This window comes from Chelon labrosus, assembly GCF_963514085.1.
Source record: "Chelon labrosus genome assembly, chromosome: 7".
Lineage (NCBI taxonomy): Eukaryota > Metazoa > Chordata > Actinopteri > Mugiliformes > Mugilidae > Chelon > Chelon labrosus.
The window spans coordinates 10365520-10379319 of record NC_140343.1 but is presented as its reverse complement, the minus strand read 5'-3'; the positions used below and the strand labels follow the sequence as shown (position 1 = coordinate 10379319).

Genomic DNA, 13800 nt, shown 5'->3' with positions numbered 1-13800 from the left:
TAATATCTTTTGTAGGACCAACTCATCATTAGTATTATATAATTTAAGTAATGTGGATTATTGTTATTATTATTAAGCTTTTTGTTCTGGTCACGATTCAAGTCACGAATTATAATAATCTCAGCTGCTGTGTCTATCCAAATTAGAGGGCTACTCCTGGATAAACATCGTTATCCAATCATTTTTATCTGTCAGGTTGTTTACAGAGGCCAACAATACTTGCTGAAACAATTATTGAAATGCCGGTCTTTGTTTCTACTTTCTGAATTAAAAGTTTGAATCCAAGACAGAGGAGTGGGAGATATTTTTGTAGCTCCGAGTATAAAGTTCGTCCAGTTTCACAGGAAGCTCAGACACTGTCATATCCTCGTCTGCGGCGATCTCTGATGATCAGGAAGGTCAGCACAGCGATCAGGATGAGACCCACCACCGTGGCTCCGATGATGATGGGAATGACTCTCTTGTTATAGTCGGCCCAGCACTCCCACTCTGAAACAGGAGAAAAGTAGAGGCGCGAAATTCAAGCCCATCTTAAAGGCCATACAAACAAATGCAAAACATGGGGTGCCACTATCTTTGTCTACTTGTCTACTTTATCAAACCTGACCCAATGTATGTGTCCAAAGTAAAATGTGTATATTTCTATGCATAACAAACCTTATAAACCTCATATTCATTCACGTGCTTTTACTTGCAATGAGCCTCGGAGACAAAACACAAATGTAAACGCTAAGTTTGCAGAAATTATAGAATCATATGTTTGTTTATTTCTCCAAATTCTTATTTAGGAGTAACTTGATCTCAAGTCTTAAACTTAATTCCTTGGGAGTCGTTCCAGTCCCAAACGATCTGCTCTTTCACCTTTTCCATACTGTCCACTGGGCAATCTGAAGGCCTGCATCTTCAGAGGAACCAGTTTGATCTTCAGCTGAGATGACAGCGAAAATACACTCTCGGATTTGCAGCTGAAGCTTCGACCGTTGGCTGTTTTGAACAACTTCTTTTTGGACAACAAACCAATGTAAGTCTTATCTGTGTGGCAGAGGATGAAACACAGTTCTCAGTGTCTGCAGGATATTTTCCCAGATCAAAAATATCTACTATGTTTCTGCTCTTACTGGGACATCCTTGGCAGACGGGCTGAGGAGACAAGTTCGCATACAGCTGGGTGACGTAGAAAACTTTCTTTTCCTGGTGAGAAAAATACAGATGTTGAAGAGGATTCAGAACCAAACGAATGAGATCCCATCGCAGACTGTAAACATTTTGATCCTGACGTGAACCTGAAATCTTGAAATGTTCTTATAACATGAAATTAACATGGATTCTTTAACTATTACTTCAATTTTTATTTGGTTTCCATAAACGAGCAAAAGAAACACCACTTTTTTCTTGATATGGTTCGATTTCCCATCATGTGATAGTCTGAAACGTTAACAGTGTTTTTCATTTTTCACTTTCTGAAAAGCTTGTAAGCCTAATTTTTCTTTTTTTCCCAACAACTGAACAATTTTAACTTTAACTGTAATCAGTCTGGTGACATACTAATGTTTTTTTTGCCCTATTCTGCATCTGTACTTGTGTAATTTGCGTCATTTTTATCCATGCAATAATGAAATACCTCATTTATTTATTGTTTTTCTGTTGCCATAGTAGTAATACTAGTAGAAATATGATAATACATATCATTCCTAACCTGCACACGATTAGACTGTGGGAAAAGACACAGATTCTGCAGGAAACCATTGAAGACTGTGTGAGAACATGCACAGAGAAATGAATACGTTGGTACCTTTTTGAAGTTGATCTGCAGACTGCCACTGTTGTCTTGCAGAGTGAGAGAGAGAATAGCAAATTCTCCTCCACAGTGACCGCTGACTCTGACTCTGGATGGGTCCAAGTTGAAATACCAGGTCTTTTCAGCGCACACAGGAAAGAAAGATTAATACAAAAGTAACAGTTACGACTCATAATCTCTCCTCCCTTTCGTCTGTAGCTCGTGCTCTAAATCTGCACCAAAACACAACGATCGTCTCATTCAAAAAAGTTCTTTGTTTTTTTTTCAGTTTGAACGTTGAGACCAACTTGTAACACCTCGCTCAGAGATGCTGATACAAACACACACTTTAATGCTGAAATGCAGGAAAATTACACCGATGCACAGAGAGACAGCATCCTATTGACAAAAAAACAACGCTGACGGATGCACACAATCACACACAGAGTGCTGAGCCAGTCGCAGCCTCTGACCTTCTTCTCGATGACTATGTACTCCGCTCCCAGGGTGGCTTTGATGCAGGGTTTCCCAGAGAGGTCTTTCAGCATGAAGGTTCCTACGCAGAAAGCAAACACACGACTACAGAAATATGTACTGTATATTTGAATGAATACTTCACAGATGTGGTAAACGGATGAACTAAATGTCTTCTTTGCTCACAGCTTTTAATCTCATCTGTCAACTTTCCTGTCAATAAATGCAAGTGAACTAACTGGTGTGCACTTGGCCACACTTGGAAACAACCCCAGACCCTTTTATTTGTTAAACAGACAAAAAAATATAAAAAGGGACAATCCACGTCTGTCACTGAAATCATAAAAAAATCACAATTCCCACATTTTTCCTCCAATCCAGATGTGAATACCATCCAATTAAAGCTGAAAGTCTTTATTTTCTGTCTATATTCAGACTTTAACCGCAGTATGTTTTAATAACCGGCTAGAAGAACAGAAATGTGTCAGTGTCCAAACATTTAGGGCCCTAACGGCGCATCTAGATTAATCTCCTAGTAATGTCGTTAACGGTGTAAACGTCTTTGTAGAATTAAATTGTTGGCCTATTATTTTGCACCTCTCTAATCTGTTAAACTCCATTAAATCGTGTATCGTGTTTTGTCAATGGAGGCTATGATACGTATTAGACAAAACATCCTGTAGACAGCCACTATAGCAAAGCACACAATCTCAGCTATAGTGCAGCTCTCACTAAATCAACCAGTGCATGCAGTGAATATGAACTCATAACAACTATATCTGCACTCATATCAGATTATTTCAAACCACATTGAATTTAGGGTCAGGGTTAGGGTTTATGTGTAATCTCTCTCACAGTTCACACTCACTGATTAAAATCTCTGTACATTGTTCAGACCACATCTCACATCCTTTTAAGATGAAATTTTCTTTAGGTGTTAAATATTTCACTGCATCGTCCTCTGGTTCCACCTCTACGTGTGCCATCATTTCAACACCTTTTAGATTTTTTCTGCTGCAGGAACTGGTTCTTTTGTTTGTGTGTACCTGCTGGGGGCACGGACTCAGACGGCTGCAGGACTGGTCGGTAGATCAGAGGCGCAGAGGGCGGCTCGGAGTTGGAAGCAGGCTTGACGGAGCTGTCATTTCTCCGGAGGTGGGCACCTGGTGGATAAAGAGACTTGTAACTCTGATATATCACCTACGTTCTCTTTTTACTGTTACATAAATAGGTCGTTTAGACTGAGTACCATGTAGTTGGTAAACTGCAGCGTGCTTTAATAAACTCAAGTAGCAGAGGGTTCTGTTCTGTCAATGCAAATACAAATATGATCACATGAATGATCACACATGAGTTAAACCCTGAGCGAAAAGTGTGCTGGATCCACTACACTGGCAATCTAACGCAGACTGCAGACTCCACATTGCAATTTATGTATTTTGTTCAACAACCCTCAAATGAGCCAGAACTTTTATTTATTTATTTATTTATTTTTTACCAGCAGACTCCTCTGTATGTCAATGTCTGCACTGCAATTCAATTAAAGCTTTAATCAGGGATGTCTATGACGATTATCCATAATCCGGATTATGTACTGTATATCTAAAATAAAACTAAAACAAATGAACTTGTTGACTTTTCTTGACTTTTCTTTGAATGACTAGGGTCTGTCAGCGACCCAGTACTCACCTGAATTAGTGGATGTTGTTCAGACTAACCTGAGCTGTATCTTCTTTGTACAATTAGTGCATCTCTACCAACCCACTGGTGGCCAGAGGCTCACCAGACCTCACCGTTATTGCACAGTGGGTTTTGGTGTAAAGCCTCTCTAAAGGTCAAGGCCACACAATTGAGTGACATCGCATGAACAAGCCTCAGATGATAGTGTTTTCCAACGCTGTCTTATTTAAAAAAAATAAAAATAAATGCCAGTTTACATGGGGTGATTCTGTGGGTTTTGGGGGGGGGGGGGTGTGCAAGTTGTGCATCTGGTCAAAGCTAGGAACGGAAACGATGCAAAAAACATCCTCAACAGCCTCAAGTCTGGACTGAAGGTGAATGTCTGGGGTATATTTAGTTATTAGACCATAAGCATATCATAAAAAACAGCAATTGCGCAACAGTTCACAATAAATAATAAATGTATTGCGAGTGCAAAACCTCTATTTTGTGTGAGAATTTCTTCTTCTAAGATATTTGAGTGTAAGTTAGTGGAAGCAGTGAAACGAGCTTCTGCTCATCGTCATGTTAAAACCACACAGTGGAGAGATGATGACTAAAGACCAACAACTAACAGCTGCCGTGTGGGAGAGGAAACCAGAAAAGCATCATATATATATAAATTTGTTATGTACAGAATGTATAAAGTCACAAAGCTGCACCTCCCACTGAATAGTAAGACTGTGGGAACTTTAATCATGCCCAAATATTGCTTTAATTGATGAAATGTTTGAATTATAGAGAAAAGACGAAGCCGAGGTCGAGCAGGTTTATATTGAATGAAATTTGAATATTTATCAAACTTACCTGGCAAAATGGCAGCCATGAAGAAAAGAGACCATCCACCCGTGTGACCCTTCAGCATCATAGTTAGGAAATAACAGAGAAAGAAGAACACTGAACTTGTTAAGAAGAGCTGCAGCTGTGGTTTTACTCGTAAATGTGAAACTGTTGAAATGCTTTAACACCTCAAGTGACTGTGCAAAGGAAGTGTCAGGGGAGGCGGGACAAAAACTGCCACTTGGCTCAGCACCGACACCTCTGATGAGTAAAAAAAAGTTTAAAACAGTTTAACAGAGAAGTTGCTGAATCAGACACACATATCACTGACTGAGTTCAACAATGATTTACTCCGGCTTCATTGATAATGTTTCACATTATGAATGCTCGATTTTGCATTTCTCACCAAATCTGCAGCAGAATACAGCAGAGAAAGAAAAAAAATGAACGATGAAAAACCAAATCCAAAACACTGCACAAGCTGAGAGGTGTCTTTCACGTAAGGGTTACTCGAGCAACAGGTGTCTGAGCTTCTGAATCGATGGTAAAGGTGACAAAACCAATCATGTTTTAAAACTGGTAAATGGCTCGTACTGATATGGCACTTTTCTACCTGTTGGTACTCAGAGCACATTGGAAGGAACTCGGTTTTCATATGCAGAGGATCAAACTGCTTCCCCTCTGGATCATGAATAACCTACTCCATGTACTGAGCCACTGCACACAGACACAGTGCACGGTAACGGTGGGGGGTTGTGGCGTACAGGCTACAGAAGTGACTGTAATGTGTCACAGGTCAAGTGACGTATGCAGGTTGCATATATATGTCTGTTGTCTATTTTGAAAATAACATTTTGTCGAGTACTCTTTCTGAGTTAATAGATAATTGCTCGCACTTTCACGTCTTTGTAACTCAAAAAGTAAAAAACAAAAAGAAAGAGAAAAAAATGAGTTTTCAGGTATTAATATACAAATATTAATACCATTACTGATTTCTGTGACCTTCAGCAAGTAGATTATAAGAGACAAACCAGCTGTTTCCCTTGTTTCTATGAATGCTAAGCGTAGCCAGCTGCTAGCTATGGCCTGGTAGTTACTGCACAGACATGAAAGTTGCACCAATCTTCACATCTAACTCCTAACTGCCTAAATATTAAACTTAACCTGTAACAAAAAGTAACTAGTTTTACTTGTTTAAGTACTGCAGAAGTAAAATGATCCATTTAAACAAAGATGATTTTTCTCTGAGTGCCCTTATGAGCTGTGTTGCATGTTATACTCACATGTAACCACAAGGGGGCAGGATTATGCAGTATTAATAAATCTGCTTTGTACTTCATCACATTTTTCTTAACACTCTCACAAAAAGATGCAACAACAGAGACAAACTTTGTGTCTACGATCGTCTCAATGGAGCTAAAATGGTTCTTTAAGGGCGACCGAGCGAATGACGAGCCAGGGATGCATGCAGTAATGTTGCCATGTTGTCATGTTGTGCTCAGAGAGACCTGATGAAGTCTGGGAACCGCACCAATACAACCACATGCAGAGCAACATCTGAGCACGTTTCACCTCGCTTCACTGACGAGCGGTGAGGAAATCGGATCAGCTTGGGCTAAAGGTCGACAGGGACAAAGTACTAGTTAAAACACACATGCATTCGCACACACACACGCACACTCACACATAAAACACTGATGAGACACAAAGTGGCCCCTAAACTCATACACTGGGGCCATTTCTGCTATCACACAGTCGGTACTGTACGTGATTTAATGTGTGAGACGTGTGCTTGTCAGTGTCTCTAAGCAGAAATAATTAGTCCATCTCCTTTCGTGCTCTCTGTCCGATACTGACTGTTGTATTGACTCAGCAGGTAGGAGAGCAAACAAAAGAGCAAACATTTACTCTCCTTTTACCGACTGAGCGTTGTGAGCATTAATGTACGTGTCCTCTGTGCCCTCCTGTCCCCCGCGTATGTGTCCCTCTGTGTGTCTTTCTCGGGATTCCCGCCTACAGTTTCTGGAGAACTTCGCTCAGTCGTCCATCCCTCTGTGTGGACAGGAGTCCAGTTGTTCCTCTCTGAGCCCAGCAGCAGGATCGACAGCAGGCCTTTAGAACAGTGTGAGCACAAATATTGCTGTCACGCTTGCGTTTCTGCCACGACATTTGTTCATCAAGTGGTCTGATTTCTATTTCGTGTCTCGCAGCAGATCAGAGCAGAACGTCCACCAGGATCAGACGATGAGGAGCAGTGTGGGGCTGTGTGTGCTGGGCCTGCTGTGCCTTCACAGCTCAGTGTTCGGGCAGGTAAGGGGGAATTATCAGGACCTCTAGGGATGAACTACTCATCTGCTGATCGCGATAATGATGTATTCTGATTGTTTATTTAAATAAAATGAGGATATATTATTAAAATCTGTGAGATTCAGAGATTTGATGAGCTAAAAAAATCAGCATCAGAGATTAATGTGAGAGACGACCTCTGAGGATGATGTATGGTCAGTCAGCTTTATAGTTTCTGGTTGGCTTTATTAATAAAGACTTTCTGGATATTGCTCAGCCTCCAGTTTTCCAGATTAGACTGGATTTGTGTTTGTGGAAACAGTCAAGTTGTTGGGGCCCTGAATACAAAGCCTGCAGACAATACTCAGGGCGAAATAATAGGGATTTTGCTTTTCTGGCCATATTAGCCTTTTCAGATCTAAAAGACTCCAAAGCCAGGCACACACAAGGAGAGTTTTCCTTTAAATAAAGATGCAAACACAACATTATATTACAAAGAACCCATTAGCAATGAAAGAAAGTGATTAATGATGCAGAATTAGTCCCTAAAATGAAGGTTTACATAACATTTCTGAAAAATTGTTGTCATCATGGAAAGCACAATGGTCAATTTATTTCATATTCAATTAGCTGATTATATGGTTTGTGTAAAACGGAGTTAAACACTTAAGGTCTTAACACCAAATAGGAAGAGACATAAAACCAGTGTGTCAAAGAAATGTCTAAAAGTAATCCTCTTAATCTGTGACGTTCTTTATTTCCAAACTTTTGTGGGTTGTGACCTTTTGAAATGAAGCAACTCTGACTGATAACCATGTCTGCTACCTACATGAAACACTACAGATCTGCATGAGGTGCAGTTCATTTTGAGGAAAATCAGTGGTTTATGATTAACTTGTTAATTAAAAGTCTTTAAGTCTTTTTTTAAGCAAAATAATCAGTTCAAACCAATTCTTTATAAGAATTAATATTAATATATAACTAATCCATCAACAGAAAGACAAATTTTAGGAAGCAGTTATGTTAAACAGCCTCACATACATCTACGAAGATTAATCTATAGGAAAGCACAATAAAAAAAAAAAGGGTCCAATTTGGTGCTAAAACTTAATACAGTAAAATATAAACTAGTTAAAATAACAAAAGTAATCAAGGACAGTATAAATTGCACATTAGTGCAGCACTTGAGTAAACGACCTCTGCTTTATGTTCCAAATGCTTTATCTAACCAAAGAATAGGTTTCCTTTGATGCGATCAATATTTCACCAAAAATAAATGTGAATTTTTAAATAATTGTCTCAGCTGCTACGAACTCTTCTCTCTTCTTCTTCTTCTTGTGCAGGATCCCGTGCAGGTCCAGCCGGGGGTCTTGATCTTCTGCGACGACCCGTCTGTAGAGAAGGCCGTCGACAGCGCCTTGGAAAAGTTCAACGAGAGGTTGAGCACCGGTCACAAGCTGGCCCTCTATCAGGTCCTGACGGCCAGCAAGGTACAAGGGAAATTCACCCACCCTGATATGTGTCACAGCAGCAATAACAACTAATTCCTCATCATTTGGTTTGGACTTTATATGTTTGCTTGTTGCATTATTGGTGCACGGACTTCACATTTGTGGCTGTTATAACTGCTCCAAATACAACTGTTCACTTCCTGCTTATTCTATAAGTTTAATGTCTCTTTGCAAATCAACTAAACTGTGTTAAGTCAGCGCTGTGTTAAAGATTACAAACTGATTTAAGTATTTTTTTTAGACTGTGACGAAACAGGAGGAACCAAAGCTGTGGGACGATTACCAAGAAATCCTAGGAAAACATGCCATGACCCTTTGACCTCTGGTACATAATGATTGCGTTTGTGTGTCTCCAGTCGGAGAACGGCTCAGACTCGGTGTACTCGCTGCAGTTCTCCAGCAGGAGGAGTGACTGCCCTGCAGGGAGCAGCAAAGCCTGGACGGACTGCGACTATTTGCCACATGGCCGCACGGTAACAAAACTGTTCCCCATTTATTTACGTAAAAAAAAAAGAAGAAAAAAAAAAAAGAAAAGAGGAAATAAAGTCTTTTAAAAACATGAATACACTCCATGTTTCTGCAACTGAACATCTGGACCATCATCTTCCCCCGCTTTTCCCCTCCAGAAGCCGTTTTCATGCAATGCCACTGTCACCATGACAGAGACAGAAGCCGACACCACACAGGTGGACTGCGTGCTGGGTGAGTGAATGAATAAATGAATGAACGAATGAATGAATAAACACGATGATCTCATTAGAATTTAATCCTCTGGCGTCAGATTATAGTTTTTAAACACACATGTGCAGCCTACAGAGATGGCAGTGAAACATTTTAACTGATCAGAAAAAAGTTTCTTGCAGAGAATTAAATGCTGTCATGTGTTTTTTTAATGACAGTTAGCTTAGCTTAGCATAAAGACTGGAAACAGAGGGAAACAGCTAGCCTGGTTCAGCAGCTTTAAAGCTTTGAGATAATAGTGCAACGATTGCAGCTGAACTCCAGCTTCTGGATTTAAACACATGTTAAATTTTTGATGTTCAGTTTTGGGAGAACCATGTAGCTGCTTCCCTCTGTTCCCAGGCTTTATGCTAAGCTAAGCTAACTGGTTTTATATTTGCTGTAGAGATGTCAGAGTCGTGTCAATGTTCTTATCTAACTTGTGGCAAAAAAAAAAAGGTAAAATAGCCTATGGGCCAAAATGTATAAATATACATATAACCAAATAATTTTGGACACATCTCTGAGAATAATGCTCATTATTTTCAGATATTTCCACTTGGGACCTCATTTAAAACTGAAACCAGCGGCCTGTCATGTTGGGATCTGTGTGCGAATCGACCCATAAAGGCTCCTCTTGTGTAACGAACAGAAACTAATGCATGTTTTTTATGTTTTGAGGGTTTTTCTTCCCCCATGACTCTCATGTTTATCAGATGACAGCCTATTTCTCATTGAGAAAACAGTGAGTCAGTGAGGAATATATGCACTGGTGGGCGCAGGGGAAACAGAGGGCCGCCAGTTGTGCAATACATCAACATTATCTGTCGTTATCAGCAAAAGGGAAAAACACAATATTAACTTATCGCTCCTTAAAAGGCAGTGTAGACTTTAATCTGTTTGCCCAACGTAGGCGTACAGTAAATAGATTCTGTGTTTCTCTATCCTGCGTCCAAAATTTCTTTCGGGTTCTTAAAGATCGGCTTGGGAAATCACTTTAGAGAATAAAGTTGGGTTTTATGGCCTTAAGGAAATAAAACTGGGGCTGGTTTTAAAACACGGAGGTGTTGGAATATCTTGGCAGCATTTTATTTCAGTGATAGAGCTGGTGTTGCTTTAGTTTTTATACATGTAAAAAAATTGTGTAATTGTACAAAGAAGAGCTGTCATTGAATGTCCTATAGACTGGACTAAATAGTTGTCTGGATCAAAACCAGAACAAAAGATCGTTGGACTGTTTTTTTTTTTAGTTGCCGTAGAGAAGCTGGAAACTCAGGAAGAAAGAAACAGTTTTATCCATTCAGCACTGAATTTTCATATTCATTGTACACTGATTGGCCAAAACATTAAAACCACTGACAGGAGAAGTAAATAACATTGACGATCTTGTGACAATTCAGTGTTCTGCTGGGAAATGTTTGGACCTGGCATTCATGTGGATGTTACTTAGACATGTAGCACTCACCTAGACCAGACCAGGCACCCCCACCCTATAACAATGACACTCCTTGATGGCAGCAGCCATCCCCAGCAGCATGCAGCCTGACACAGGCCGATACAGGCTGCATCCAACTCAACAAACATGAAAAACAGCACAAGGTGTTGACCTGGCCTCCAAATTCACTAGATCCCAAACTGATCAAATATCTGTGGGATGATCCACAGAGGCCCCTCCCCTCAACCCATAGGACTCAAAGGCCCCCCACTAACAACATCCTGTTGCCTGACACCACAGGACACCCTCAGAAGGCCCATGTCCATTCTCTGATGAGTCACAACTGTTTTGGAGGCACAAGGGAGACCTATACAATATTAGGAAGGTGGTCATAATGTTATGCCTCACCGTATTTTGTTTTTGCCTTCAGATGTGTTTGACTATCAGGCTGCAAAAACAACCAAAAAACATATTTTCATGCATGCGAATAGTTGCAATTTGACTCAGGCCTGTTGTAGAATTGTGACTATTTGGTGTACCGTCTTGCACTTTCAGCTCATCTGTTGAAGGAAATTGTGGCTCTTTAAATAATTTAGATATGAGAAAGTCAAACTTAGTGGACGCCAATAGACATTTTAAACAATTTTAGGTATATTTATTTACAGGTGCTGTCTGCCATCTCGATTTTTGCCCTCTTACTTCAGCTCATCACGATTTTTCTCCTCTCCAGACGACCACATCTTTCCAGAGAAAGCTCCCTGTCTGGGCTGCCCTGAGGAGATCGACGAGAACTCAGAGGACCTCAAGGTTCCTCTGTCAGCCTCCATCTCCAAGTACAACGCCATGTCCAACTCTGCCCACCTGTTCAACCTTAACGACGTCGCCCACGCCACCAGACAGGTACGGGCTGGGCAAACCGATAGCAGAGGAAAGGAGGAGGATAATATAACGAAGATGTATTTATATATTTAGATTTATCTATACACTGTGTGCATGTCTTCCTGTAGGTGGTTGCCGGTTTCAGGTTCAAGCTGAGATTTGATATGAGGAAGACCAAATGCAGCAAGGCCGAACACAAAGACCTCAACGAGCTGTGTGTCCCCGATGACGAGAATGTTGTAAGCAAGAAATCCCATTTTAATCGCACAACATGATCATTTCCAGGCTTATTCAACTTATTTGATTGTGTGTTTAACGTGTTGCAGGAGTTTGCGAACTGTAACTCCACAGTGGATGTAGCGCCATGGAGACTTGAGGCCCCACTTGCACAGATTCAGTGTGCACCAGGAGCACTTCTTCCCTCGGTGAGACACGCTTTTCACAACCCGGCAACCTCATAAAGAGCATTTTATAGAAATTTGCTAAAGAGCTGGGCAGAAATGTTACCCTAACATGTCATGGAAAGGTTTGATGTCGCCTTGTCTCAGCTTTGACGTGGACATCTCGCTAAAGCAAGCAGCTGTTGAGAAATAAAAGATGTTTCCGGGCTTGATTATTATTCCTTAGCTATGGTTGGACAGTCCCTGTTTGGTGGCAGGGTTGTGGTTAAAGGTGACAACTAATCAGCAAGCTGAGAAAACTGCACATCTGACATTATTTCACGGTCTCAGGTTAGCAAACTATTCCCTGCAGCCACGTTCCAGGCAAAAAAATTAAGACACAAGTGCCAAAAACTGTAGATCCTTCAATGACTGGCTTCTAAACTGAGTCCCTCCCTGTAAAACTCTGTGTTTAAATGTCTTTACAGCAGAAATAAACATGTTAATAACCATGTACAGATCTCTTTAGCTACGTTCTCTAATTATAACAACTGTACATGAGGTTGGATTTTATACAACACAATAATTCAAATTATATAAAAAGCTAAAGTTACGCATAATAAGCAGTGCGTCGTCTCAGATCCTCTCAAACTCCAGCCGATATTTGGGTTGTTTAACTTGGAGATAGGTAGAGTCGGCCGCTGCCAAGATGGCTACAGCCGGATCCAACACGTCGAGCTTCAAAAAAACAACTCTTTAGAAAACCCAAGAATGAAGTCATCAAGGCTACAAGTCCAATATTCGCTGCTATTTTTACATCTAACTATGGCTTTCCTCAAAAAGCTTGCTAGTAAAGAAATAAATACTTATGATTATGGTTATTTTACATTCTGTACTTGTCCATGCTTGCAACCAGAACATGATGTCAGCAAAACCCAAGGAAAGGAAGCTGCATCAGATAATACGGGGTGTAAAACATATATCCCACTGGTCAAAATTGCCCCATAGGATGAATTTGCAAAGTGCGAATATTGCTTAGAAAACATAAATGCAATTTTTCCGATACTATTGGCACCTATTCCTGTTGACTGAGATTTAGATCAAATTGGGCTGTATGTGGCCCCTGAACTAAAATGAGTTTGACCTCTGGTTTAATTAGATGTCCTGATGTCACCTGCAGGACAGTGACTGAAAACGTTTCCCTTTTTTGTAGGCGATATTAAAATCTATGTTGTACTTAAACTTATTCAGAAAATTTCATTTTCAAAAGACAGCAGTGTCCATTTGAGAAATTATAAATGGCTCTTTGTTCTCTTCAGGTATTCACCAGGCGTCGCCCCCCTGGCTGGTCTCCACTCAGGAACATGCTCATTCAACGTCCCAGTTCCTCCCCCGACTCAGCTACAGCTGCACCCCCACAGTCAAGTCCCAAGACCGAGTCATCCGAGGAGGACACCACAGCCTCCAAGTCGTCCGCCTTGCCCGATGCAGATGCAGAAGCTGGGAAGGACCACCCCTTCCACTGCCCATCCAAGCCCTGGAAACCTTTCCGCCCCGTCCAGGGGCCGCCTCCAGTCCCCACAAGCGCCGGAGAGGCAGCCCCTCAACCTACGGGAGGTTTCAGTGATGTAGACCTGCTGGCGTAAATTTATCCTCAAGAGAACCACATTAATGTGTAAAAAAAAAAAAAAAAAAAAAAAAATCTCACCTTTCACACTTTCTGAGAAGGTTCATTTTTGTTTTTGATTATACTGCAGGGATTTCTTTTGGGAAGGATCACCTTCATTGATGTATGTGATTTAAAGTGATAGATTTTCATTTAAATCTGTTAAGTTACTT

At 40.7% G+C, this 13800-nt stretch overlaps 2 protein-coding genes across 2 annotated transcripts; one reads left to right on the top strand and one right to left on the bottom strand.

The window, feature by feature from the left end:
- Nucleotide 1: 1 nt before the first annotated feature.
- Nucleotides 2-5119, bottom strand: lamp3 (lysosomal associated membrane protein 3). Its single transcript, XM_084548047.1, has 7 exons — nt 4778-5119; nt 3298-3414; nt 2251-2333; nt 1793-1915; nt 1119-1191; nt 862-1032; nt 2-489 (listed from the first exon to the last, which is right to left on the bottom strand). The coding sequence occupies exons 1-7, from the start codon at nt 4836-4838 to the stop codon at nt 350-352; spliced, it is 768 nt and encodes a 255-aa protein (XP_084404173.1). The 5' UTR covers nt 4839-5119; the 3' UTR covers nt 2-349.
- Nucleotides 5120-6994: 1875 nt separating this feature from the next.
- On the top strand, nt 6995-13638 carry kng1 (kininogen 1; the record flags this gene model as incomplete). Its single annotated transcript, XM_084547614.1, has 8 exons — nt 6995-7060; nt 8380-8526; nt 8904-9020; nt 9174-9249; nt 11433-11602; nt 11710-11820; nt 11908-12006; nt 13281-13638. 8 exons carry the CDS (start codon nt 6995-6997, stop codon nt 13605-13607), a joined length of 1113 nt encoding a protein of 370 aa, XP_084403740.1. The 3' UTR covers nt 13608-13638.
- Nucleotides 13639-13800: the final 162 nt, after the last annotated feature.

Bases quoted from the DNA above. Each gene is read 5' to 3' on its own strand.
- lamp3 (XM_084548047.1), bottom strand. From the start codon at position 4,838: ATGATGCTGAAGGGTCACACGGGTGGATGGTCTCTTTTCTTCATGGCT. The intron at 2,334-3,297 runs GTACACACAAAC...CTTTCTGCGTAG, and splicing joins TGAGTCCGTGCCCCCAGCAG to GAACCTTCATGCTGAAAGAC. The intron at 490-861 runs GTGAAAGAGCAG...CTCCTGTTTCAG, and splicing joins CAGTGGACAGTATGGAAAAG to AGTGGGAGTGCTGGGCCGAC.